The sequence below is a fragment of the Lathyrus oleraceus genome, chromosome 4 (genome assembly GCF_024323335.1).
Source record: "Lathyrus oleraceus cultivar Zhongwan6 chromosome 4, CAAS_Psat_ZW6_1.0, whole genome shotgun sequence".
In the NCBI taxonomy this organism is placed as follows: Eukaryota; Viridiplantae; Streptophyta; class Magnoliopsida; order Fabales; family Fabaceae; genus Lathyrus; species Lathyrus oleraceus.
In genome coordinates, this window is record NC_066582.1 from 478,284,473 (window position 1) to 478,311,179 (window position 26,707).

Consider the following 26,707-nt stretch of genomic DNA (forward strand, 5'->3'; position numbering starts at 1 on the left):
TCTTGTACAATTGTACAGTTGAGTCAGTTTCAAATGTGTAGCAGGGTTCCCACTTTCTGAACCCACACATTCTTGTCTTAAGCTCTCCCAGGCCAGGGATAAGAGCTGTGAAGTCTTATCTTCACTCACCTTTCATCTGCTTCACCTTAGCCCCTCAATGGCAAGGTTAAGAGCAACATCTACCCAGTTCCAGAGGTTTGTTTGTTGAGGTTGATATGACCCCTCGACTAAAACCTAGCCCTTGTTTGAGCCACTTGCTTGTGTATAGTGTGTGCTATCTGTGCTCGTATGTTTGTTTGACTTGCTTCCTGTGCAAGTTAGGGTTAGTTTAGGCTTGCTTCCCGTGCAAGTTAAGTGTAGGTGTGGCTTGCTTCCTGTGCAAGTCACGATTAGGATAGGCTGGCTCCCTGTGCCAGTTAGCTAGAAACCTTAACTTAGGGTTGATTTTGCATGATAACATCTAGGCTCGAGTCGTAGTCTCCCTAGTTGTGTCTCCCTCTGTTATCTGGTTAGGCTAGTCCTTTATCCCTCCGTAGGGGAACTACGTCGCCCTGATCCTCATACCAGATGAGGTACGTAGGCAGGAGATGAGCAGATCTCTCCGGGCGCCTGTGTCTTTGTTTTGCCTTGTTGTGTGCTCGGAAGCTGATGTAAGTCCATCGAGTGGCATTTGGGTTCCAGTGTGCGTGTGTTTTGGTTCGGATGCTGATGTAAGTCCAGTGATTGGCATTCAGGCTCCACGTTTGCCCTTGCCTGTGTTTGTTTGTGTGCGTGTCAGCCGAGCTACGAATGCTCTGATTCTTCTCTCGTCCGAGGAGATACGTATGCATAGGATGCGATATCCTAGCGAGCATGTGTCGTTTCCCCAGTCCGAACTACTTCGACTCTGATGTCTATGCCTGATAGACTAAGTAGGCCCAGGATGCGACATCCTGCCGAGTCAGTTTCAGTCTGTTTTCTTGTGTCTCCTTCAGCCAGTGTGTGTGTGTGTGAGCAGTGTTTTTTAGCAACCATTTTCCTTTCTATTGTGCGTGGATCCCGTCGAGTACGACGGATGCGTAGGGGTGCTAATACCTTCCCTTCGCATAACCGACTCCCGATCCCATACTCTTTGGTCGCGAGACCACGTCTTTTCCAGGTTTACTCTGAGCGTTTCCTTTCCCTCTTTTGGGATAAATAACGCACGGTGGCGGCTCTGTTGTTCTTGTTTTCCCGCCGGTTTTTCGCGTGATGCGACACCCACTACTTCGACTGAAGAACGAAAATTTCAAATGGCAGGAGGCACACCAAGAGGCTTTCGACAAAATCAAAGAGTATTTGACTAAGCCTCCAGTATTGGCCCCTCATGTTAGGCATAGGCCAATGAGACTATATATTGCAGCCTCAGAATCGACTATAGGAAGTATGTTAGTCCAAGAGGATGAAACATGCGTCGAAAGACCTGTGTATTACCTTAGTCAAATGCTTAATGATCCTGAAACTAGGTATAATGATATAGAAAAACTATGTCTATGTCTGTATTTCTCTTGTACGAAATTAAAGCAATATATCAAGTCTGTTGATGTGTACGTATCTTCCCACTTTGATATTATTAAACACATGTTATCTAAACCAATTTTGCATAGTCGAATTGGAAAATGGGCTTTAGCGTTAACAGAATACTCCCTAACATACGTACCCTTGAAAGCGATGAAAAGGTAGGTAGTAGCAGACTTTCTTGTCGACCATTCAATGGTCGAAATGGCGCAGAATTACGTAGATTTAGCACCATGGAAACTATAATTCGATGGGTCAAGACATAAGCATGGATCTGGGATAGGAGGAGTCATAATTTCTCCAGATGGAATTCCATCAGAGTTCAAATACAAAATCGAAGGGATATGCACCAATAATGAAGCAGAGTATGAGTCACTGATCACCGGACTTGAGCTACTGTTGGAATTGGGGGCAAGGAATGTCGAAATTATGGGAGATTCGGAGTTAGTGATTAAACAAGCATCGAAAGAGTATAGGTGTGTTAAAGAAAATCTGATCATGTACTTCGTGGTTACCATCAGACTACTCAAGAGGTTTGAGCAAGTCAATCTCCAACACATACCACGGCTAGAAAACCAAAGAGCAAACGATTTGGCGCAGGAGGCTTCAGGGTATAAAACGTCGAAAGACCAGGACGAAGAGATCCAAGTAAGAGAGAAAGTACGAGCGACAGGGTTGTCACCGTCAGATTTGGCAATCGTGAAGTTGGGGGCAGTAGATAAAAATCATTTTGAAATTCTGGCTGTCGATGACGAGAGAGAGAGTGGTTGGCGTAAACCGTTAGTCGCTTACTTACGTAATCCCGTGGGGTCGACAGATCGAAAGATAAAGTATAGGGCCCTTAGCTACGTCTTGGTAAATGATGAATTATTCAAAAAGACAGTCGAAGGAGTGTTATTAAAATGCCTGGGGGAAAGTGAGGCATACGTGGTTGTGTCGAGCATACATAGCGGGGCGTGTGGGGCACATCAAGCAGGTTTGAAGATGAAGTGGCTCTTGATGCGTTTAGGAGTTTATTGGCCTTCAATGCTGAAAGATTGCATTGAATTTGCTAAAGGCTGTCAAGAATGCCAATTGCATGGGGGCATACAACATGTGCCTGCAAGCGAACTACACACAATTGTGAAACCCTGGCCATTTCGAGGATGGGCTTTGGACATTATAGGAGAAATAAAGCCAGCCTCGTCAAAACAACAAAGGTATGCGTTAGTCGGTATCGACTATTTCACAAAATGGGTCGAAGCCGTAGCATTAACAAATGTGGACCAAGAAGCTGTGATAGACTTTGTCCAGAGTTACATCATTTGCAGATTTGGCATCCCAGAAACTATCACAACCGACCAGGGGTCAGTTTTCACTGGTCGAAAAGTGCAAGAATTTGCAAAAAAATGGGAATCAAGTTACTGACATCTACCCCCTATTACGCGCAGGCGAATGGCCAAGTCGAAGCTGCTAATAAGGTGATCATCAGCCTAATAAAGAAACACATAGGAAAGAAGCCAAGAAATTGGCATAAGACGTTAGACCAAGATTTGTGGGCATGTCGAACGTCACCAAAAGAAGCAACTGGAACAACCCCATTTCGACTGGCGTATGGGCATGACGCAGTGCTGGCAGTAGAAATTCAGGTCCAGTCAGTCAGAACCCAAAGGCAGTATGAAATACCTTCTGAAGATTACTGGAGTATGATGACAGACGAATTAGTCGACGTAGATGAAGAAAGAATGTTAGCATTAGACTCTCTACAAAGACAGAAAGAGAAAGTCGTCCGAGCCTACAATAAAAGGGTGAAAGGGAAAGTGTTTGCTGTCGACAATCTGGTTTGGAGGGTAATCCTGCCTATGGACAGAAACGATAGAGTTTTGGGTAAGTGGTCCCCAAATTGGGAAGGACCATTTAAGGTTTTGCAGGCCTTTTCTAACAACGCCTATGAGGTCGAAGAGTTGGCACCAGACAGGCGGATTTTAAGAGTGAATGGAAAGTATTTAAAAAAATATAGACCTCTCCTTCAAGAGGTCAAAATTTTGGCAGACTAAAATAACTGTCGAAAGAATAAAGTTGGAGATAACTATGTTAGATACCAGCTGCAAAGGCACAGAAAATAAGTATACAGTGCTAAAGGTAAGAAAGATAACATTAATGTGGCAAGAAGCCATTGTTTAAACATTACAAAAATTGGTACAATCAATAAAATCGGTCAAATCTGGCCGAACTTGGATTGGAAGGATTTAAGTTCAAAAATATAGTGCAAAGACGCAGGCTCCAAGGTGTCGGCATAGGCTTTAAGCTCTTCAAGCTTCCCTTCGACGACCATGAGTTCTTCACCGACCGCTAAGGCGTCATGGGTAGTTTGTTCCACAGTGGCCTGAGCAGGTTTGAGCACTTCGTCGACAAAACGGGACTCCTCCTTAACAATTGATTCCAACTCATTATCCAAAGTGGCAATTTGACGCCGAAGCAGAAGGCTTAATCGTTAGCCCCGGGAAGTTCGAAGGAGAAGCTGCTGACGGAGAAGTAATTTGAGGAGGGGGAGAAGCAGTCGACAAAGGAGTAGCCTGGAAGGATTGTTGTTTGTTGGTGTCGATACCAACTAGCTCCCGTGAATCCTACAAGGAAGCTGAAGAGAGACTCGAGTCAGAACTAGTCGAACTGGAGTCCATATGCGTCGCAGGACTAGTGACCGAGTCAGAGTCACTATCACTAATCTGGAGAGGAAATTCAATGGACTCACCAGCGGTGTTGACAGATTGAAAGGGGCGAGCTGGAGAAGAAACCGGCGACGCGGGAGTATAGTCAGCGACAGGTTGAGTCGGCTCAGTAGAAGCATCAGCCTGCAGAAAGAAAAATGTGTAAGAGAAGCGCAACAAAAATCTAAAGGAATAAATAGGAAAATGGGTAAATACCTGTGTCGATGCAGTGGAGACTGCATCCTGATTTGTGTTCCCCAAGGCAGTAGCGGGGGAGGGACCAATCACCGGTGAAGCTCCCACGGATGGAGCAGGGACCGCACCAAGGGTGGAAGTGTCGACCACAGGAGTGTCGGCATCTTCGACAGGAACCTCTGAAGGAGGCATTGTATGGTGCCTCTTCTTTTTGTTTTCGCCACTCTTGGAAGGAGAGTCATGTTTCTTCCTTTTGTCGCCATGGTGGCTTTTGGATTCATGTTGGGAGGTGTGCTGGAGACACGAATAGAGGTTATAAGCAAATAGTCTAGCCAAAAGAGCAGACGAGCCAGCAAGAAATACCTCAGTGCCCGCGGGAGCAGAGCGTTTGTGTTTTTTGGATTTTTTGGAGGCAGAAGAGATAGTAGGTTCTGTCGAACGTGGTTGACCCTACACATAAGTGAAACATTAGCAACCACGTAATGTTCCCCTTTAGAAGACAAAAGCGAATAGAAATGCTTCAGAGAGGGGCATACAGAAGAACTGGGTTTCCTCAAGACTTGAGAAATGGGGCGCCCATCGTCGTCGGAAGATTGCTCAGGAGCAGCCTGCAAGAAGATAAAAGATGGCTAAGGATAAAAGTAAGGGTCAAAGGAAATAGTAATTCGGCCAGAGTCGAACCTGACCCTTTTGTGTCGAAGGAGTAGGTTGGTCAGCAGATGCAGAACCTGCAGGATTTAGAGGGAGCGCTGCAAATAAATACAAGAAACGCAAGTGAGCGACGAAGTCCAGTTCGTAGAGAGAGGCTAATATCAGTTGGCCCAAGGCAACGTCACGCTCTTGGTGCAATTGGGTTGCCAAGAGAGCAAAATGTTTGGCTACCTACATAGACCTTGAGCAGAAAACAAAGCGGGACAGGCAAAGGGTCAAGAAAGCCACATGTTCCTCGTCGGTCACGGGGCCTGTAGAAGTGGCATGATGATCAATAAAGTTATTGTATGTTGGTTTGCGAGAGTCACTAATAACATGAAACTATATCACATTTTTAGACTTGATTTAATTAAATTATATCGTTATTTGATTCAATTTATTTTATATTATTCGATATTACTCGGTATTTTCTTATTATTTATTTCAGGTATCATTATTTAAAGCACGTGTGAAAAAGAAAGAAGAGGGGTGCAAAAAAAGGATTTTCTAGGAAAAGCAGCAAGCTGAAGCACCAAAGCCCAACCCACGTTTGGAACAAAGAAAATGGCTATGATGACCGCCACAAGCATGTGACGAGCGTCACGCCCCAAAACCTAGTGTTACGACCGTAACACATAGCGTGACGGACGTCACACATTTCATCCTATATTTTAGGCTTGACGTGCGTAACAGAAGGAACGTTCTCCCCTAAATTTTCTCATGCACGCTTTGAACCACAGGGAAGACCAATTCAAGGAAACGGTTATTTTGGAGGTGAATATAAATAGACCTCAAAAGATCCAATTGAAGCTGGCTTCTCCGTGCAATTTTTACAGCAATATTTTCCAGCACTCTAAACTTTCAAGCAATTTATTTCCTTTTTCTTTTCTAGTTAATTTCCGAAGCATTCAGTTTATTTTCTCACGATAGTTTCTACACCGGAAACTATTGTGTAATTTTTACTGGATCTAACCTTACGTTAGATCATAGTATTTTATTTCCTTGTTTTTACTTTCCTATCTGATCGAGAATTGTGAAGAACAAATCCAACCGACTTGTGGTGGAGTGTTCGAGCACCAAAGCGTAGGAGATAAAATACAGAATTCTAATATTTTTTTTCCAGGTTCATTAATTAATTGATTTATAGTTTTAATTTACATATGCTGTGTTCCGCTGTTTATATATATTGTTTGTTTGATATGGCCGTATTTATGCATGATTATTGTTTATGCGTGTTTAGCATGTCCGACTAATTAATTTAGATATCGGTATGTAAAGTAAGCGGAATAAAGGAATCCAAAACTGAGTTGGTTTAAATTTATTTCAAAATATAGTCACTCTTTTTCTGGTCTCAATTTACAGAGTTAATACCAAGGTTTTTGTACGAGAGTAAAAGACATAAAGAAGTTAAAATCAATAGAATGACGGTTTGAGCTTTTAACTGGACAGTGTAAATTGAACATTAACTTTAAATCAGGGCGAAAGCAATTTTTAAGGTTAATTAAATTCTAATCATTTTCAAAAATTATTTTTAAAAGTTAAATGTGAGGACGAGAGTTAAGCATTTAAGTTTAATCATATAATCTAAGTCAACAGAGCGAGAGTTTGAGACGAGGGTGTTTAAACGGTTAGTATTTTCTTAAAAAGAGTTTCTATAGACTCTATTATTTTCAAAAAGTGATTTTAGATTTGACGAAATAGTGAGAGCATACGTTAAAATATAAAATCATAGTCTAATTCAACAGAGCGAGAGTTTGAGGAGAAGACTTTTAATTAATAGTGTCTACTGAAAAGACTTATTTTAAAATTAAGAAATAGACCAACGAAGATTTGATCCCCTAATTACGACGAACTACATACCGATATCCGTGTTATTTGATATTTAATCTAGATCCAAATTTAGTTTTACTTTTCCCCCTAATCATCAAAGTATCATCCGCCTTAGCTTTACGCAGTAACCCTAGAAAAACGGTATATCGATTCATTAAGTCCCAATGGGATCGATATCTTTTAAAACTACGCGATTAGACTGTGCACTTGCAGTTAGTACCCCAATAGACTCATAAAGTCGCGATCAAGTTTTTGGCGCCGTTGCCGGGGACTTTTATTTAGTCAATATCGTAACTCTTCTGTTACGCTGTAGAGACTAAGGCAATTTTTATTTTTTCCCTTCTTTTTCGTTGATTTGTATGCCACACACTCGCTCACAAGGCGAACCGTACTACTTACGAATCAACGACGTTGAACGATATCTCCGATTATTACGACGAATTCGGGAGTATCATGTTAGAAACAATCTTCCTCCAATCGAAATTCCTGATCTCAAAAATCTCCTTCCTTCGACGATACCAGCGATGGCCGAACCAACTCGTGCTCTTCGAGATTACGCTGCTCCATCGCAGGATGAGCCGCATTCGAGTATTGCTTCACCCGCAATCGAAGCGAACAACTTCGAACTTAAACCTTCGTTGTTGCAGGCAGTGCAACAGAATCAATTTTCTGGAAATCCTACCGAGGATCCAAACCTTCATTTATCCGTATTTGTCCAATACGCTGACACTGTTAAAGCTAATGGTGTCACTTCAGAGGCAATTCGACTTCGTCTCTTTCCTTTCTCGTTAAGAGATAAAGCTAGAAGATGGCTTCAGTCTCTTCCTTCCAACTCAGTCACCACATGGAATGAGTTGAAGAAAGTCTTTCTTGCCCGATATTTTCCCCCAAGCAAAACAGCTATGTTGAGAGCCCAGATAAATGGATTTAAGCAAAAAGATAACGAGTCTCTTTTCGAAGCATGGGAAAGATACAAGGACATGATGAGACTTTGCCCACACCATGGTTTAGAGGACTGGTTAGTAATTCACACCTTCTACAATGGTCTCTTGTACAACACAAGGTTAACAATAGACGCCGCCGCCGGTGGCGCGCTTATGGACAAACCTTACACCGACGCTTATCAACTTATCGAGAGCATGGCCCAAAATCACTATCAGTGGGGAAGCGACCGAACAATGGTAGAAAAACCTCAAACGAAAGGTGGCATGTACGAGATAAGTAGCCTTGATCATGTTAATGCAAAAGTGGATGCTCTTGCCCAGAAAATTGAAAGTTTAAATGTATCACCTCCAGCCACCGTGGTTGCAGTAACTCAAAATTGCGAAGTCTGTGGAATTCAAGGTCACACGCCTACAAATTGTCAACTCCTAACAGGAATCCAAACAGAGCAGGTGAACTATGCTCAAGGAAATCCTTACTCGCATACCTATAACTCAAACTGGAAGAACCATCCTAATTTTTCATATAAAAGTAACAACGCTTTATACGCACCAGGTCAAGCTCCCAGTCAAGCTCCAGCTATACCTCCTGGATATCAAAAGCCGACCCCATCTACACCTAACAATAACGTTCCTAGGAAATCCAACTTGGAAATCATGATGGAGAATTTCATAGCTTCTCAACAACAAACCAATAAAGAATTCCTAAACCAGAATGTACACACTAGCGAACAGATTAAACAACTAGCAAGTAAAGTGGATGCCCTGGCTACCCATAACAAAATGCTGAAAACACAAATCTCGCAAGTAGCTCAACAACAAGCGCCTACTGCTGCCCCAACTGGTACATTTCCTGGACAGCCCCAACCTAATCCGAAAGGTCACGCTCATGCAATTATATTACGAAGTGGAACAGAGGTAGAAGGACCATCTGACCCAAGGATTGAGAACCAAAACTCTAAAAAGTCAACTGAGGAAGAAAGTAAACCTAAGGAAAAGGAAGAGTGTAATAAGGAAACCGTAGAAAAAAAGAACCTTATGTACCTCCACCACCTTACAAACCACCTATCCCTTATCCTCAAAGGCTAATTAAAACCAAAGACGCGGGCCAATTTAAAAAATTTGTTGACCTACTGAAACAATTAAACGTTACAATTCCTTTTACAGAAGCTATTACACAGATGCCCTCATATGCTAAGTTCTTAAAAGAAAATTTATCTAATAAAAGGAAACTTGAAGATAGCGAAACCGTTACACTCACTGCTGAGTGTAGCGCAATAATCAAGAATATGCCTCCTAAACTTAAAGATCCTGGTAGTTTCTCTATACCCTGTCATATAGGAAAATTTGTCATAGACAAAGCCTTATGCGATTTAGGAGCCGGTATCAGTGTTATGCCCTTGTCCATATGCAAGAAACTTGAAATGGGAGAATTAAGACCAACTAAAATGTCTGTGCAATTAGCAGATCGTTCCGTTAGATATCCCGTAGGAATTCTTGAAAACGTTCCCGTGCGCATAGGTCAATTCTACATCCCCATCAATTTCATAATTATGGACATAAGAGAAGATGAAGTTACCCCCATTATATTGGGAAGACCCTTCTTAGCAACCGCCGGTGCTATCATAGACGTAAAACGAGGACGACTCGCGTTCGAAGTAGGAGAAGAGAAAATTGAGTTCATTTTTTCCAAATTTTTGAAAGCGCATGCAATAGAAGACACATGTTACTTCATGGATATCATCGATGAATGCATAAAATAAACAGAATTAGAAAATGACGATTTGTCCGACTATCGTGTAGAAGACAGACTGAACCAATGTTTAGCAATAACATCAGATCCTACGCAATGCCTTAAGAAACCAACCCTCGACCTGAAAACACTGCCCAAAAATCTGAGATATGAATTCCTAGACCTAGAACTTGAACGACCAGTAATAGTCAATGCAGCCCTAGGAAAACTTGAAACCGAAAAACTCCTACATATCTTAAGAAAATATCCAACCGCACTAGGATACAACATCACCGATCTTAAAGGGATAAGTCCTTCTATTTGTATGCACCGCATCATGCTAGAAGAAGACTGTAAAACTTCTAGGGAACATCAGAGGAGACTAAACCCGATCATGAGTGAGGTAGTGAAGAAGGAAGTAACGAAATTATTAGAGGCATGTATCATATATCCTATATCCGATAGCAAATGGGTTAGTCCTGTACACGTAGTACCAAAAAAAGAGGGTATAACAGTGATCGAAAATGAAAAAGGAGAAACTATAACCAAACGAATTGAATCGGGATGGAGAATGTGCATTGACTACAGAAAGCTAAACAAATCAACCCGAAAAGATCATTTTCCTTTACCATTCATAGACCAGATGCTAGAACGACTAGCCAAGCATTCTCATTTCTGCTATCTGGACGGTTACTCAGGTTTCTTTCAAATACCGATTCATCCCGATGACCAAGAAAAGACAACATTCACATGTCCTTTTGGTACCTTCGCTTATCGACGAATGTCGTTTGGCTTGTGCAATGCTCCTGCAACCTTCCAAAGGTGCATGATGGCAATATTCGCCGATTTTCTCGAAAACATCATGGAAGTCTTTATGGATGACTTTTCCGTATGCGGGCAAAGTTTCGAAGAATGTCTTGAAAACCTAGAAAGAGTTCTAGAACGATGTGTAAAAGTAAACTTAGTACTTAATTGGGAAAAATGTCACTTTATGGTACAAGAAGGAATTGTTTTAGGACACATCATATCAAATAGAGGAATTGAAGTAGACAAAGCCAAAATAGAAGTAATCGAAAACCTTCAACCTCCGAAAACTGTGAGAGAAATACGAAGCTTCTTAGGACATGCCGGTTTTTACCGACGATTCATTAAAGATTTCTCTAAAATAACTAAACCTTTACCCGGATTATTAATGAAAGATGTTGAATTCATCTTCGACAATAAATGTTTAGAAGCATTTCAAACACTTAAATAAGCATTGATCTCCGCGCCCATAATGCAGACCCCGGATTGGAATGAACCTTTCGAAATAATGTGTGACGCAAGTGACTACGCCGTAGGCGCTGTTTTAGGACAACGAAAGGATAAAAAACTTCACGTCATATATTATGCGAGTAGAACTCTAGATGAAGCGCAAATGAATTACACCACGACCGAGAAAGAACTTTTAGCAGTAGTATTTGCATTAGATAAATTTCGTTCCTACTTGGTCAGAGCTAAAATAATTGTTTACACTGATCACGCTGCCATTAAGTACCTCTTAACAAAAAAGGACGTTAAACCTAGACTCCTAAGGTGGATCTTGTTGCTACAAGAATTTGATTTGGAAATCAAAGATAAAAAAGGAACTAAAAACGTAGTAGCAGGTCACCTCTCTAGACTCGAAAACCTGGAACCGGAAAGAACATTGATCAACGATGATTTCTCGTACGATAAACTTATAGCTATTTTGGAAGAAAGTAGAGCTGACGAACAGGTGGAAACCACCTTGGCTGTATGCGTTACACCATGGTACGCTGATTTTGTCAATTATTTAGCCGCCGGAGTGGTTCCACTTGACTTATCCTACCAACAAAAGAAACGATTCTTCCATGACATAAAACATTACTACTGGGACGACCCTTTACTTTTCAAAAGAGGCTCCGATGGTATTTTCCGTCGCTGTGTACCTGAAGAAGAGGTAGAAAGTATAATCCAACATTGTCACTCCGCTCCTTATGGTGGACACGCAAGTACATCCAAGACCTGCTCTAAAATCCTACAAGCCGGTCTTTATTGGCCAAACATATGGAAGGATGTACATACCGCTGTCAAGAAATGCGATAGGTGTCAACGCACAGGAAACATATCTAGACGTGACGAAATGCCACAAAAAGGCATTTTGGAAGTAGAAATTTTCGATGTATGGGGAATAGATTTCATGGGACCTTTTCCACCTTCTTTCGGTAACAAGTACATACTCGTAGCAGTTGACTACGTATCAAAATGGATTGAGGCTATAGCTTCTCCAGTAAACAACACACGAGTAGTAATTAAACTCTTTAAGAATATAATCTTTCCAAGATTTGGTGTCCCAAGAATAGTCGTCAGTGACGGTGGATCTCATTTCATATCTAAGATACTCGAAAAATTATTGTTTAAGTATGGTGTAAAACATCGAGTAGCAACACCTTACCATCCTCAAACTAGTGGACAAGTGGAAGTGTCTAACAGAGAAATTAAACAGATATTGGAAAAAACAGTTGCTACATCGAGGAAAGACTGGTCATCAAAATTACCCGAAGCTTTATGGGCATATCGAACCGCTTACAAAACTCCCATAGGAACAACCCCATTTAAGCTTATTTATGGTAAATCGTGTCACCTCCCAGTGGAGTTAGAACATAAGGCCTATTGGGCTATTAAAAATTTAAATTTAAACTATAAGGCCGCCGGTGAAAAGCGAATTCTAGATATAAACGAATTAGAGGAACTTAGACAAGATGCATACGAAAATGCCAGAATCTACAAGGAAAGAACGAAAAAATGGCATGATAAACCAATATCAAGGAAAACTTTCAAACAAGGCGATGTAGTCCTATTGTTTAACTCTAGGCTTAAGTTATTCCCAGGAAAACTACGCTCTAGGTGGTCTGGCCCTTTCCAAGTCACTAATGTCTTTTCTAGTGGGGCTGTAGAAATTAAAGGAAAATCGATTGAATCATTTATCGTAAACGGGCAGCGTCTAAAACATTATCATTATACTGAAAACAATGAAGACTCGCAAGTCCTGCACTTAGACGTATTGTCTCCAAAATTAATAGATTAACATTTAATATTTTTATGTCGAACTTGCGACATTAAACAAAGCGCTTCGTGGGAGACAACCCACAAATTTTTATTTTTCTTTGATTATTCTTTTTGATTTTATTCAGTTTTCATTCTTCATTTTCTTTATTTTATTAAATTTTTCTTCTTCTCTTCTTTCGGCATCTGGCCAAATCTTGACTAAATTCTTGTTTTTCTTTTCTTTAGTTAACACTAACCTGATGGGACATATCGATCGCATGGGTATCAAATTCCGAGGGAGAGCTCAGAGACAAAAATTTGAAGAACTTGCTGAGAGAGAGATGCACCCAAATTTTTATGCTGATGATTGTGCAATGACCGTTCTTGGGATAAGAGATAGTGTCCTATATCTGCTGAGTCAAATAGGGTGGGAAACCACTCCTATTCGGAGACAATTTGTTACTTACCGGAGGCTAACTCTAGAATTCCTTAGCTCCCTGATTTATTTACCGAACCATGGAAAAGGAATAAACTGAGGTTTCATTCAATTCAGGATGTTCAATATGGAGTATCAGTATAACATTAGAGAATTTACTAACCTCTTAGGGTTCCCTACTTTATTTGACACATTCACCATGAGCCAAGAAGACCTCTTTGAATATCGAGAGCTTGAGCATTTTTGGGGAAGTTTGACGGGAAATGACGACCTTGAGGAACATGAGTTTCTTTCTGGAAACATACATAACCCAGCTTTTCGTTATTTCCACAAGATCCTAGCACACACTCTTTTTGGGAAAAGATCAAACATTACCACGGTATCACGTGATGAACTTTTCATAATATTTTGTGCTTCCCAGAACCGTCCAGTGAATGGTGCCACTTATATGTTGGCGAGTTTTGACCTCCTTATTCAAGATGACCGTGCACCGACTCAAATAGGAGGATTGATAACTATGATTGCTAACGCTATTGGATTGCGCCAACCCATGCTTGATTTGAACCCTTTTTGTGGTATTCAGCCTATGAATATACTTTTCCTTTTCAACACTATGTTTATAGGAAACCTTGGACCTTAAGAGTTTGAACTATTAATTAACAACCAAGCTTTTTACCTATTCACCATGCCTAGCCCGATGACTAGTGTCCATAACCGAAATAATTGGCTCTACAACCTAGATGGAATGCCTTCTCCTGTTAGATCTGTTGAAACCATCCAAGATTATGAGATTCTTGACAACCAGATTCCTTATGCTGAGTCTGATCCGCAGACACCATCTGGTTACCATGATGCTGCCTCTCCACCTCATCCTATCCCGTCCGCAGAATCGGCAATACCTGATCTTAGACATCATATGCCCGGAACTAATTATAATACCGCTATTCAAGCCTTGATGTCAGAACAAGATGCCATTAGAGAAGAGTTAACTAAGATGGGACATGAATTCATGGAATACATGAGTCGAATGACAAATCAATTTCACGAGTTGCTACACCGTGTCAATTCCTTTGCTCCTCCGACGAGAGATTCTACAAGTGGCTAGAAGAATTGGAGTTAGCTAGTTTTAGTCTTAGGAAATTTATAGTTTCGTTTGACAATATTTTTAATCTTAGGATTTATTTTTCGCATGTTTTATTTTTTCAGTCAAATATTATATTATGTTTATTTTTATGAAGCTATTGGCATTATTGGTTAAATTAAATTTTATTGTGATTTATGCACTGTCTAAAATTCTCAATGATGATATATATTGTATGCTACTACTTACATGGCTTATTAGAAAAAAAATATATATATACACTATGGTGTAGTAAAGTAGCATTCATGGCAATTCAAAAAGAAAACAATAGCAAATATAATAAACAAAAACTAAAATAAAAAAAATATAATAATAATAAAAAATTTAATAAAGCACCCACACATGCTGTCATGAACGTTGTGACCGTTGCATGCTCAGAAGTGTGACGAGCATCACACATGCTGTCACGGTCGCCACGCACCCCATGACGCCCGTAACGCATGCTGTCACGAGCGTGACAACTTGTTTCCTCGTAAATGTTGTTGACCGTTATGGTCATGACCGTTACTCCCCATTTTAATTCATTTGTATCCCCATTCAACTCACCTCTTTACTCCATTCCACTCACCTTCATCCACATTAATTTTTTCTCACCCACTCCTCTTCCTAATTTCAAAACTCTTCCTATAAATACCTACAATACATTTCTTCCTACACCACATCAATCCAACAAACCATTCTATACAAAAACATTTCCTCCTCTTTTCCTTTCTCCTTTTTTCTACCTACCGATCAATATGGCGGAGAACCAACATCAAGAAGTGCAATTCGGAAATATTATTTTCCGATCTGAAGATAGTAACTATCAACGGGAGCAGTTCGTTCGGTTCCAGCAACGCGGTGTCATATCTACCAGGTACCCAGATTTAAATTGCTTATAAGAATTAGGATTACTTCAAGGTGTGCAATGGCTGCTTAGGCTATCCGATTTAACTTTTCTGTGCACACAAAATCACCCAACATACCCATCACTCACCTTGGAGTTTTTAAGCTCTTATTCTTACTCCACTCCAACCGGTGAGGACGAGTACTTAACCGGTGTCGCAAAATTCCGTATGTTCAACACTGAGTACTCACTATCTCAGGACCAGTTGAGTGCCATGCTACATTTCCCTGTAGGAGACGACGTCCACCCAAGAATCCCTCCAAACTCAGAATGGAACACGAACGCATTCGACCTTTTTGAAAAAATATCCGGTGTGGAAACCACCAATTGGGATGCATTACTTGCTTCACACATACACAACCCCACTATCCGGTATTTTATCCGTATTTTGCAAAACACCATCTTTGGAAGAGCCAACAACAGCAAAGTCAACGCAAAAGAATTATTCTTCCTACACTGCATCTTTTCAGCCGATACAAAGGTAAACGCCGCCTCTTTCTTACTTCACCATATCCGTACCCTTTGTGCTCGAGGCAGTCAACCTTTTGTGATTGGAGGATTAATAACCACCATCGCACTCGGTTTAAATCTAGGGGACCGACTTCAGAATTTGCAATCTTTGCCACCCCTGTTTATGGATATCAGCTATTGTCGCTCCAGCCGCTTAATCAAAAATAGGGTAGGCGGGAAGTATTATCTTATGGTGAATAACCACGAAGTCCCAAGCGTCGTTATGCCCAACATTGCGCTCACCGATGTAACTAACCCCAACAGATTCATCTACGATTTGAATGCTCCCGAACCTACCGTGCCTACACAAGCAAACCCGCCCCCAGACGAGTTTGATGAAATGGAGCAAGGTGATCAAGGTCCTGAACAACATTCGGTCCCACATAATCCTTCCGATAATGTGGCTGGTCCATCCTCCCGACGTCGTTGAAGAAGAAGGCCTGCAACAAATGATGACATCATGGATGCTATTGAACATCAAGCCCAACGGCTTGATGCCATGCATGCGCAGAATAACGAAGTAATGCAACTGATGTGCCAGATACAACACCAACAACAAGAGAGGAATGCATTAACCGACCAGAGGTTCACTGACTTGCTTAACAGGTTTGATGACTTGGCAGTACGTGAACGATCACCAGGTCCGAGAACAAGAGGACGCAGGCAGAATTGAGTTTGAGTACCATTTTTATTTATTTTTCCTTTCTTTTCGCTTTTCTTGAAACATTGGGGACAATGTTTCATTTAAGTTTAGGGGGAAACTTTGTTTCAGTTATGTTTATTTCCCTTTCAAGTATGTTATTTCCCTTTCATTAATAAAAAAAAAATTATTTTAAGTCAAGTCCCTAGTGTGAAAATTTTTATTATCTATTCCCCTCAATTTTCTTGAGCCATAACAAAATTTAACACACTCAATAAGTATAAAGGTTGCCTATTTTATAAAACTTGAGTGAAATTAAGACAAAATTATTACCGCCCCAACACTCTAAAAACCTCAGCATGTTAGATCAGGCTAAGTACCTATTATACCAATTCCTTGAACTTTTAGTTCTATAGTAACCTCGAGTAGTTTATACGAGAAGTCGGCACCATCTTAATAGCAAACTACGTGGAGGGCCGATGAATACAAGTGAATGATTCCCAAAACAACATATTAAAAATCAGGAAATGCACTAATTAAGTTAGGTGATCTTTACCCGATCATTTAATCCAAAGGTTGCGGACCCTACAAAAACATAATATGAACGATCCATTGTGAGTTGGTTCAGCGGTTTCTGGTGCTGAACTTGGTAGGGCGGACTACGATCCGATCCCCCGCAATTTGCAATAGACTAAATAAAGAAGTTATCCAACTTATGTACCAGAACTTCTAACTAAAAGGGGATCAGAATCGCTAACCGGTTACTCCACTATGTGCGCGAAAAGATAAAGGGCTTAATGTGATTTCGCTAGAATGAAAACGGGTGAAATAAGAGTAAAAGAACTAGGTTGAGCTATAATAGCATGACTCGAACTGGGTTGCATAAGATGGGGTTATCTGGTGTTGTGACGGTAGTTTTTGATGTTAAGATTAAACTCAGGTTATTTATAAACGAGATTTACTTGCAACCTATTACAAATTGATGTGTGTTTGGAAATTTCATCTGGCTAATATTTTAAATCAATTTCTACATTGTATCTTGCTTGAGGACAAGCAAAAGTCTAAGTGTGGGGGAGTTTGATAACATGAAACTATATCACATTTTTTAGAATTGATTTAATTAAATTATATCGTTATTTGATTCAATTTATTTTATATTATTCGATATTACTCGGTATTTTCTTATTATTTATTTCAGGTATCATTATTTAAAGCACGTGTGAAAAAGAAAGAGGAGGGGTGCAAAAAGAGGATTTTCTAGGAAAAGCAGCAAGCTGAAGCACCAAAGCCCAGCCCACGTTTGGAACAAAGAAAATGGTTGTGACGACCGCCACAAGCATGTGACGAGCGTCACGCCACAAAACCTAGTGTTACGACCGTAACACATAGCGTGACGGACGTCACACATTTCATCCTATATTTTAGGCTTGACGTGCGTAACAGAAGGAACGTTCTCCCCTAAATTTTCTCATGCACGCTTTGAACCACAGGGAAGACCAATTCAAGGAAACGGTTATTTTGGAGGTGAATATAAATAGACCTCAAAAGATCCAATTGAAGCTGGCTTCTCCGTGCAATTTTTACAGCAATATTTTCCAGCACTCTAAACTTCAAAGCAATTTATTTTCTTTTTCTTTTCTAGTTAATTTCCGAAGCATTCAGTTTATTTTCTCACGATATTTTCTACACCGGAAACTATTGTGTAATTTTTACTGGATCTAACCTTACGTTAGATCATAGTATTTTATTTCCTTGTTTTTACTTTCCTATCTGATCGAGAATTGTGAAGAACAAATCCAACCGACTTGTGGTGGAGTGTTCGAGCACCGAAGCGTAGGAGATAAAATACAGAATTCTTTCATTAATTAATTGATTTATAGTTTTAATTTACATATGATGTGTTCCGCTGTTTATATATATTGTTTGTTTGATATGGCCGTATTTATGCATGATTATTGTTTATGCGTGTTTAGCATGTTCGGCTAATTAATTTAGATATCGGTATGTAAAGTAAGCGGAATAAAGGAATCAAAAACTGAGTTGGTTTAAATTTATTTCAAAATATAGTCACTCTTTTTCTGGTCTCAATTTACAGAGTTAATACCAAGGTTTTTGTACGAGAGTAAAAGACATAAAGAAGTTAAAATCAATAGAACGACGGTTTGAGCTTTTAACTGGACAGTGTAAATTGAACATTAACTTTAGAGTAGGGCGAAAGCAATTTTTAAGGTTAATTAAATTCTAATCATTTTCAAAAATTATTTTTACAAGTTAAATGTGAGGACGAGAGTTAAGCATTTAAGTTTAATCATATAATCTAAGTCAACAGAGCGAGAGTTTGAGACGAGGGTGTTTAAACGGTTAGTATTTTCTCAAAAAGAGTTTCTATAGACTCTATTATTTTCAAAAAGTGATTTTAGATTTGACGAAATAGTGAGAGCGTACGTTAAAATATAAAATCATAGTCTAATTCAACAGAGCGAGAGTTTGAGGAGAAGACTTTTAATTAATAGTGTCTACTGAAAAGACTTATTTTAAAATTAAGAAATAGACCAACGAAGATTTGATCCCCTAATTACGACGAACTACATACCGATATCCGTGTTATTTGATATTTAATCTAGATCCAAATTTAGTTTTACTTTTCCCCCTAATCATCAAAGTATCATCCGCCTTAGCTTTACGCAGTAACCCTAGAAAAACGGTATATCGATTCATTAAGTCCCTGTGGGATCGATATCTTTTAAAACTACGCGATTAGACTGTGCACTTGTAGTTAGTACCCCGATAGACTCATAAAGTCGCGATCAGTCACCAACGTCGCACCTCAAGGAAACTGGCGCTACAGCTTCGCAATTGAAGACTTCGCCAGTCGGTCTCAAGCCAGTGATGGCAGCAATGTCTAGAAGTGTCGGCATGATCATGCCACACCTAGTATGGAAAGAGTTGGTCGAACTCTCCCATGCCACAAGACTGGGGAGGGCCACAACGGGCAATCTGTAAAAGGGTATAGATGTCTGTCCTTTTCCAGTGGTCGATTTTCTCCGTTTCCAACCGGTCCATCCAACCACAAAACTTAGGACAATTCTTGGGAGGAGCGGTCCTGAAATTCCTATCGAAGTATCGAAGGGAGAAAGGTTGTTGAGTGGAAATCACAGGTTCAGAAATGTGACTGGCGGGAAAAAGGGAAGAGTCGTTTTTGGTAACCTCTGGGTGTCGATTTTCTGGGAGAAGACCTAGGAACGCTAAGGGTTCATTAGCCAGAGAGAGAGGAATCAATACCTGAGAACGCCAGATCTTCTCCTTTTCTTCTACTAATGGAGGCTCGGGGACATACTCCCTGCCATCAATGTTGATGGGGCGCGTGAGTTCAGCAGCAGAAGGTTTGTTAGAGTTGGCCATGGAAAGAACAGAAGGTTTCTTCGTTGTGGAGTGGAAGAATTTTCACAAAAAAGGCAGAAGACAAGTGAATGTTGAATCAAGAGAGCAAAAAAGAGAAGAAGAAGAAAGAATGAGGGTTTTATAGCCCTTAAACCCTGAGCAAAGAAGAGGGAGCGGTTAAACTTCCATGGCCGACACGTATACCCATGTTCCCACGCCTACAGACACGTGAAGGGGAAAGGGCAAGCGAAAAGGAAAACACGTTCAGTCATGAAGACGTGAAATGACGTAGATTTGATTTTGTGCAGCTCGATGAGAAAAAGAAATGTTCGTCATGATTGTATGACGTCACCCACGTGGGGTAAACAGAGGGCCCACTAAGTAGAAGCGGAAATAGTAAGGGGTAAATCGACAGTTTCAGAGATGCCATCATCTCATCAACATCGACAGTCAAAAATGGCAACTCTGGGGGGCATTTTGTTACCACAAAATATTTCTAAGGCAGGCTGAGAGCATAATTAATGAAAGAGTCCTGTGAATGTGGGGGTCATGCCCTACCAAAAGATAAAGAGATATTGGAAGCAAGCAAGAAGAAAAAAAAACCAAAGGACGAAGCCGACGGGGAAAGTTGGCCTCGTCAACAGGCCATTTTGTCGACCGACGCAAGGTTTGGGACTTAAAGAATTATAGTCAAATGTACAAAAGACAGCTTCGCCCTAACGTCTGGGCGGGAGAAATTTGAAATTCAAAATAAATAGCAGTTCCAAAAGGAATAAGAGCGCCATAATGTGGAGCAGTTAGCAAGACATGGGTGCGGCGGTTATGCAGATCGTGTGACATAACATCTGCTAGTTTCTAGGAGTTTAGCTTATGAGTAGTTTCCTCTAGTTTAGTATAAACAGAAGTGTCCCACAAGGAGCTCGAGGTGTTCACTTTGTACTACGAAATCACTTGTAAGAAAACATCCCATTCCCAACGCGAGGAACCAAGAGTTTTTTCTGAGAGTGTCATGTACGTGAATCACCGCATTTATTTCAATGCAACTTCCCTACTTTTCAATTGTTCCCGTTGAACATTTTATCTTAATTTCTTTTACTTTTGAGTTATCATTTTACGTTGTCGTTTACACTGTCGACACTGATTCTATTACGATAATAGAGTTCACCAAAAGCGTGTTCGTCGTATACATATTTTGAATGTTATAGCATTGTCGGTCACGAGTCACCTATAGGCGATAACATTGTCTAAAACCGTTCGTGTGGAAAAACCCTACGCTTGTTCGACACTTTGTTAGGAGCCGTTCCTCACAAAGTCATTCCGTCGAAGTTTGGACAAGTCTCACTTGCACTAGCACATGTCCTAGGATCAACTGGTCGATCCTGCAAGTAACCCTTCGTTTTAAAGCCTAGGGAGGACCAGCGGTTGTTTACCAATTTACACAGTAAACAAAATGGCACGCCCAGTGGGACGGTGCTAGAGCAGTTGAGAAATTGCCTGAAACTTAGAAGTGGCAAGCTATATAGTAAGTCACGAAGTAGTGTGAAAATGTCAGAAACTAACACTGATGAAGTTCCACGAGGAACTTTATCCAATACGGAAACAGTAGTCTCGCAGGTTGCCACTTTGCCGTCGATGACAAGTGCAGCCCTAACCATGTCGACTACGGGTGCGGTTGGAACATCAATTCCTCAGCCTCCACCGGGGGGTTCAGGATCAACGATAACGACGTTCACCTTATGTGCCTCGCTTTGGCACCTCATATCCGCTTTATGGAATGCCGTATTCCTTAATGCCAGGATATCAGTCGACATCCAGTGCAACACTGTTTTCAGATACAAATCCTCCCTTGCAAGGATCAACACAAGGGGGCAACATAAGGAACACTACTCAGAACAGAACCATGTCGCTGTCGAACACTTCAGTAGCGGTGTTGAGACAGCAAATGGACGATAGTAACCATGAATTGGTTAACATGTTGACCAACCAGATGGGCACAGTCTTCAATCCACTACTACAAGAATCTGCTGAAACAAACAGACAGGTGGCGAACCAATTGACACGCTTATGCAATTTTCTGGGGGCACCGGCCCGACAGATGACGTCAACGATTAGACCGACTGTTCTTGTGCAGATAGAGATAGGGGCAGCAGAGGAGGAGACAATCCACGAAGGACAAATCATTAGACCCCTTCAACATCAAGGCGTTGAATCAGGAGTTGCGGGACGTAACCAGATGGTAATGGTTAACCGACACCAGGATGCTGATCAAATCGTCGACCAACATCGACAAGAAGACTTGGCGGTGGAAAATAATTTGACAACTATTGTCGAAAGGATTATGGCTAGAAATGGTATGGGTGCCACATTACAAATGCCATTATACGCTTCCCCGTTAGCTGAATTTATTCTCCAAGCCGAGGCGCCTAGGGGGACGAAAGTGCCTAAGTACACTAAATTTGGGGGAGAGTCTGGTGAATCGACAATAGAGCACGTCGCCAGATACTTAACAGAGTCAGGGGATCTAGCTCGTAATGAATGTTTAAGAGTAAAAAACTTCCCCTCCTCTCTGACCAAGGCTGCCTTCACATGGTTTACTTCGTTGGCCCCAAGTTCAATCGACTCATGGGCCAAATTAGAAAAGAAGTTCCATGAACAGTTTTACGAAGGACACTCCAAAATTAGTTTGGCAGAATTGTCTAGTATTAAGAGGAGGTTTGCTGAAAGTATAGATGATTATTTGAATCGTTTTAGGTCCTTAAAAGCTAGGTGATTTAAGCAAGTGCAAGAACATGAACTAGTTCAAATGGCCGCAGGAGGTTTAGATTATTCCATTAGGAAGAAGATAGATCCAACTTTTGTGAAAAGTATGTCACAACTGGCTGACAGAGTACGACATCTAGAACGACTAAGGATAGAAAAAGTTAGGCATAATAAGTCTAAGAAAGAAAAGGTAGCGTTTGTTGAATACGACGCGACAGACCCAATATGTGAGGCCAATTATGCTTCATCAACCGAATTAGAAATCGACGTGGCTGAACTAAAGCCAGGGTCCGCCTATGAGTGTTGATCATTGCTGTCTGCGCAAGGAAAAAATTCTGTCGAAAACAACCCAAAATTCCCTTCGAAAGCTTATACTTTCGACGTGTCAAAATGTGAGGAAATTTTTGACTTATTAGTCAAAGATGGGCAGATGGTGGTACCTCCTGGTACTAAAATACCACCGTTGGAACAAAGACAGAAAAGAGGGTTTTGTAAATATCATAACTATCTTGGTCATAACACCTCTAATTGTTACCTTTTTAGGGATTTAGTTTAGAAAGCGATTCAAGAAGGCAGGCTGAAATTTGCTGGCCGCAGAATGAAGATCGGCGTTGATCCTCTTCACCAGGAGGAAGCCCTGTTCGTGGAGCCAGTTGAGATTAACATGGTCGAGATCAACGAATATGATGAGGCCAACATGCTGGAGCAAACTGGGGAAAGCCCAGATGTCGATATAGCTAAAGTTTACCCAATGGCTGATGAAGACTTGGTGGATTTTCTGTATCGCTGCAAGAACAAGGGTTCACAGGTATGCATATGCCCAAGGTGTGGTGCTGTCACCAACAAGATAGCAGCAGAGAATTTCCAGAAGCTGCAATTGGGTAAAAGCAGAAGGAATGTGCCAACCAGGGTTTACCAGAATGAAAGAGGCTCAAAAAGGGTTGTGGGAAATAACCCAACAAGGCCTAAAAGCTTCGTGCTCTCGGCAAGTGCTCCTAGGGGTACTTGGATCAAGCCTCAGGAAAGACAAGACACCCCACAAGGGGTTGTTGCTGATGTTAAAGGAGGTCTAGTAGTTAACTACAGGTGTGAATTTAAGTCTGAAAAGATGACTCATATCTCTGAAAACTATTTGGGAAAGAACCCCATGTCGAGGACTCAATGGAGACGTTTTCATAGGCGTAAACAAGCAGAAAGGGATGCTGCAAGAGGTATGACCAGCGAGGCGAATACTGGGAAGAAAATTATTGTGAAAGTCGACACAGCGGCGAAGGAACGGATAAGAGAGTATGTTCGTCGACCAGCTGAAAAATGTTCTGATGAAGTGACTGATGATTTCAATTCAGAGTCTGAAGCAAGCCTCGACATCCTGGTCAACGTGGTGTCAATCCTACCACAAGAATACAAATGTGTGACTGAAGTCGAAGGGTCGGTGGACAATGCTGACGCTGAAGAAATGGCTTTGCACCAACCAAGATGCTATTTTGTGCTGAACGATGGTTCGGCTGAAAGCCAAGAGGCAGTGTTTGAAAGACCAACGATGAACATGAAAAACCATTTGAAACCACTGCTGATCAGGGCAAAAGTGGAAGGCATAACTGTCAACAAAATTTTGGTCGATTGTGGTGCCACAGTCAACATCATGCCACACCATATTCTGAGGAAGATTGGCAAGTATGATACCGACATCAGGTCTAATAACATGGTCTTGTCGGACTATGGAGGAAAGACGAAAAACACCATGGGAGTGATTATGGTGAATATCACAGTGGGTTCAGTGACCAGACCGACACTATTCATGGTGATAGACGCTAAGCCAAGTTACAACTTGCTCCTTAGCAGAGAGTGGCTACATGGCGTCGGAGTTGTACCATCTTCAGCACACCAAAGGCTGGTGATTTGGACAGAGGATGGGGTGGCTGAAAATATCGAGGCCGACCAAGGATATTTTATGGCCGATGTGAATAATGTCGGCAAGAAGGAGTTTGAAAGAAAGCTGGCCAACATCTCTCCTTGCTTCCCGGCTGAGGATGTATATGCTAATCTAAGTGAAGCTTTCGTCTCTCTAACTCTACATGAGACTCACGGCTTCATTTTGGATGTGGAACGCCTAGATGATCCACCATACACAGGTATTCGGCCGACAGGCTGGAGGGACGTCAATGATGATGTCTGAGTTAGAAGCTCTAAGAAAGATTTCGGCATACGTTGCCGAGAACAAAATAAAGTCGGCTCTAGAGGCTGAAGAAAACATGGCTGTTGAAGCCTGTGTGTTGAATAAAGGGGGGCATATGGCTATTGGGCCAAAACCCCCAGACAAACCAACTGTGGCCAAAAGAAACATCGACATGCAGCGTCTTGACTGCATTTACGACAGTGAACCTTTAGGGTTCGAGAAAGACCCAAAGGCACCAGAGAAAATCCGACCAAAAGACCCTTTAGAAGAAGTCGACCTTGGCGAGAATGGCGAGAAAAGGCTAACATATATAAGTGCCAACATCGACAACGAACTAAAGTCTGAGGTAATATCCATACTTAAAGAATTTAGAGATTGTTTTGCTTGGGATTATAATGAAATGCCTGGTTTAAGTAGAGATTTGGTCGAGTTAAAGCTGCCCATAAAAGCTAGAAGAAAGCCAGTGAAGCAGACGCCCAGGCGTTTCGCCCCAGAGATCATGGCAAAGATAAAAACAGAAGTAGAAAGACTCCTGAAAAGCAAGTTTATTCAAACTGCAAGGTATGTCGAATGGTTGGCCAATATTGTGCCAGTCATAAAGAAAAATGGGTCTTTAAGAGTATGCATTGATTTTAGAGATCTAAATGTTGCCACCCCAAAAGATGAATATGCCATGCTCGTGGCTGAGATGCTGGTCGATTTGGCCGCTGGTTTTGAATATTTAAGCATGTTAGGTGGTTATGCTGGATATAACCATATTTTTATTGCAGAAGAAGACGTGCCGAAGACGGCGTTTCGATGTCCAGGAGCCTTAGGGACATATGAGTGGGTTGTCATGCCATTCGGTCTGAAAAATGCCAGAGCAATATAGCAGAGGGTAATGAACTCAATGTTCCATGATTTCATTGAAGATTTCATGCAAGTCTACATTGATGACATTGTGATAAAATCCAATGGTCAACATACTCACGTCGAACATCTTCGAAAAGCCTTTCTGAGGATGAGGAAATGTGGATTAAAAATGAATCCATTAAAATGCGCTTTTTGTGTGCAGGCAGGCGACTTCCTTGGTTTTGTGGTGCATAAAAAGGGTATTGAAGTAAACCAAAGCAAAACAAAAGCCATTATGGACGTCAAGCCCCCGTCGACCAAAAAGGAGCTGCAATCTTTTTTGGGAAAAATAAATTTTCTTAGAAGATTCATATCAAATCTAAGTGGAAAAACAAAAGCGTTCTCCCCACTACTTCGACTGAAGAATGAAAATTTCAAATGGCAAGAGGCACACCAAGAGGCTTTCGACAAAATCAAAGAGTATTTGACTAGGCCTCCAGTATTGGCCCCTCATGTTAGGCATAGGCCAATGAGTCTGTATATTGCAGCCTCAGAATCGACTATAGGAAGTATGTTAGTCCAAGAGGATGAAAAATGCGTCGAAAGACCTGTGTATTACCTTAGTCGAATGCTTAATGATCCTGAAACTAGGTATAGTGATATAGAAAAACTATGTCTATGCTTGTATTTCTCTTGTACGGAATTAAAGCAATATATCAAGTCTGTTGATGTGTACGTATCTTCCCATTTTGATATTATTAAACACATGTTATCTAAACCAATTTTGCATAGTCGAATTGGAAAATGGGCTTTAGCGTTAACAGAATACTCCCTGACATACGTACCCTTGAAAGCGATGAAAAGGCAGGTAGTAGCAGACTTTCTTATCGACCATTCAATGGTCGAAATGGCGCAGAATTACGTAGATTTAGCACCATGGAAACTATACTTCGATGGGTCAAGACATAAGCATGGATCTGTGTAGGTGGTTAATTGGCTGCATTATATGGTAAAACACTAATGTCTTGACTGATGTCATAACATGTATGTGTGACTACATTGTAGTCACTGCAGGACTAGCTAACACAGGATTTATTGAATGTCAAACTGGATGCTGTGACATTCATACCTGTCAACAGATACTAAGGAATAGAACAGCAGGTGTTCTGTTAGAACTTAGTATTTATTTCCAGTCTGGTTATCAAGGAAAGACCAGACCTGGCATAAGGCCTACTGACTGAATGTCAAACTGGATGTTATGACATTCATCATTGAAAGCAGCTGCTG

At 41.1% G+C, this 26,707-nt stretch overlaps 1 protein-coding gene and 1 non-coding gene across 2 annotated transcripts; both read right to left on the bottom strand.

The window, feature by feature from the left end:
* Positions 1-4,142: 4,142 nt before the first annotated feature.
* LOC127138054 (suppressor protein SRP40-like) lies at positions 4,143-19,674 on the bottom strand. Its single transcript, XM_051064459.1, has 4 exons — positions 19,555-19,674; positions 4,955-5,026; positions 4,440-4,868; positions 4,143-4,367 (listed from the first exon to the last, which is right to left on the bottom strand). The coding sequence occupies exons 1-4, from the start codon at positions 19,672-19,674 to the stop codon at positions 4,143-4,145; spliced, it is 846 nt and encodes a 281-aa protein (XP_050920416.1).
* Positions 7,841-7,947, bottom strand: LOC127077925 (small nucleolar RNA R71). The gene has a single exon (XR_007787685.1). It is a non-coding gene; the product is annotated as a small nucleolar RNA R71 (small nucleolar RNA).
* Positions 19,675-26,707: the final 7,033 nt, after the last annotated feature.

What these genes read in the sequence shown, in the direction of transcription:
- LOC127138054 (XM_051064459.1), bottom strand. Translation starts at nt 19,674, where the DNA reads ATGGCCAACTCTAACAAACCTTCTGCTGCTGAACTCACGCGCCCCATC. An exon ending in AGAAGATCTGGCGTTCTCAG is followed by an intron (nt 5,027 to 19,554) that starts GTATTGATTCCT and finishes ATCTTCTTGCAG; the next exon opens with GCTGCTCCTGAGCAATCTTC. An exon ending in TGAGGAAACCCAGTTCTTCT is followed by an intron (nt 4,869 to 4,954) that starts GTATGCCCCTCT and finishes ACTTATGTGTAG; the next exon opens with GGTCAACCACGTTCGACAGA.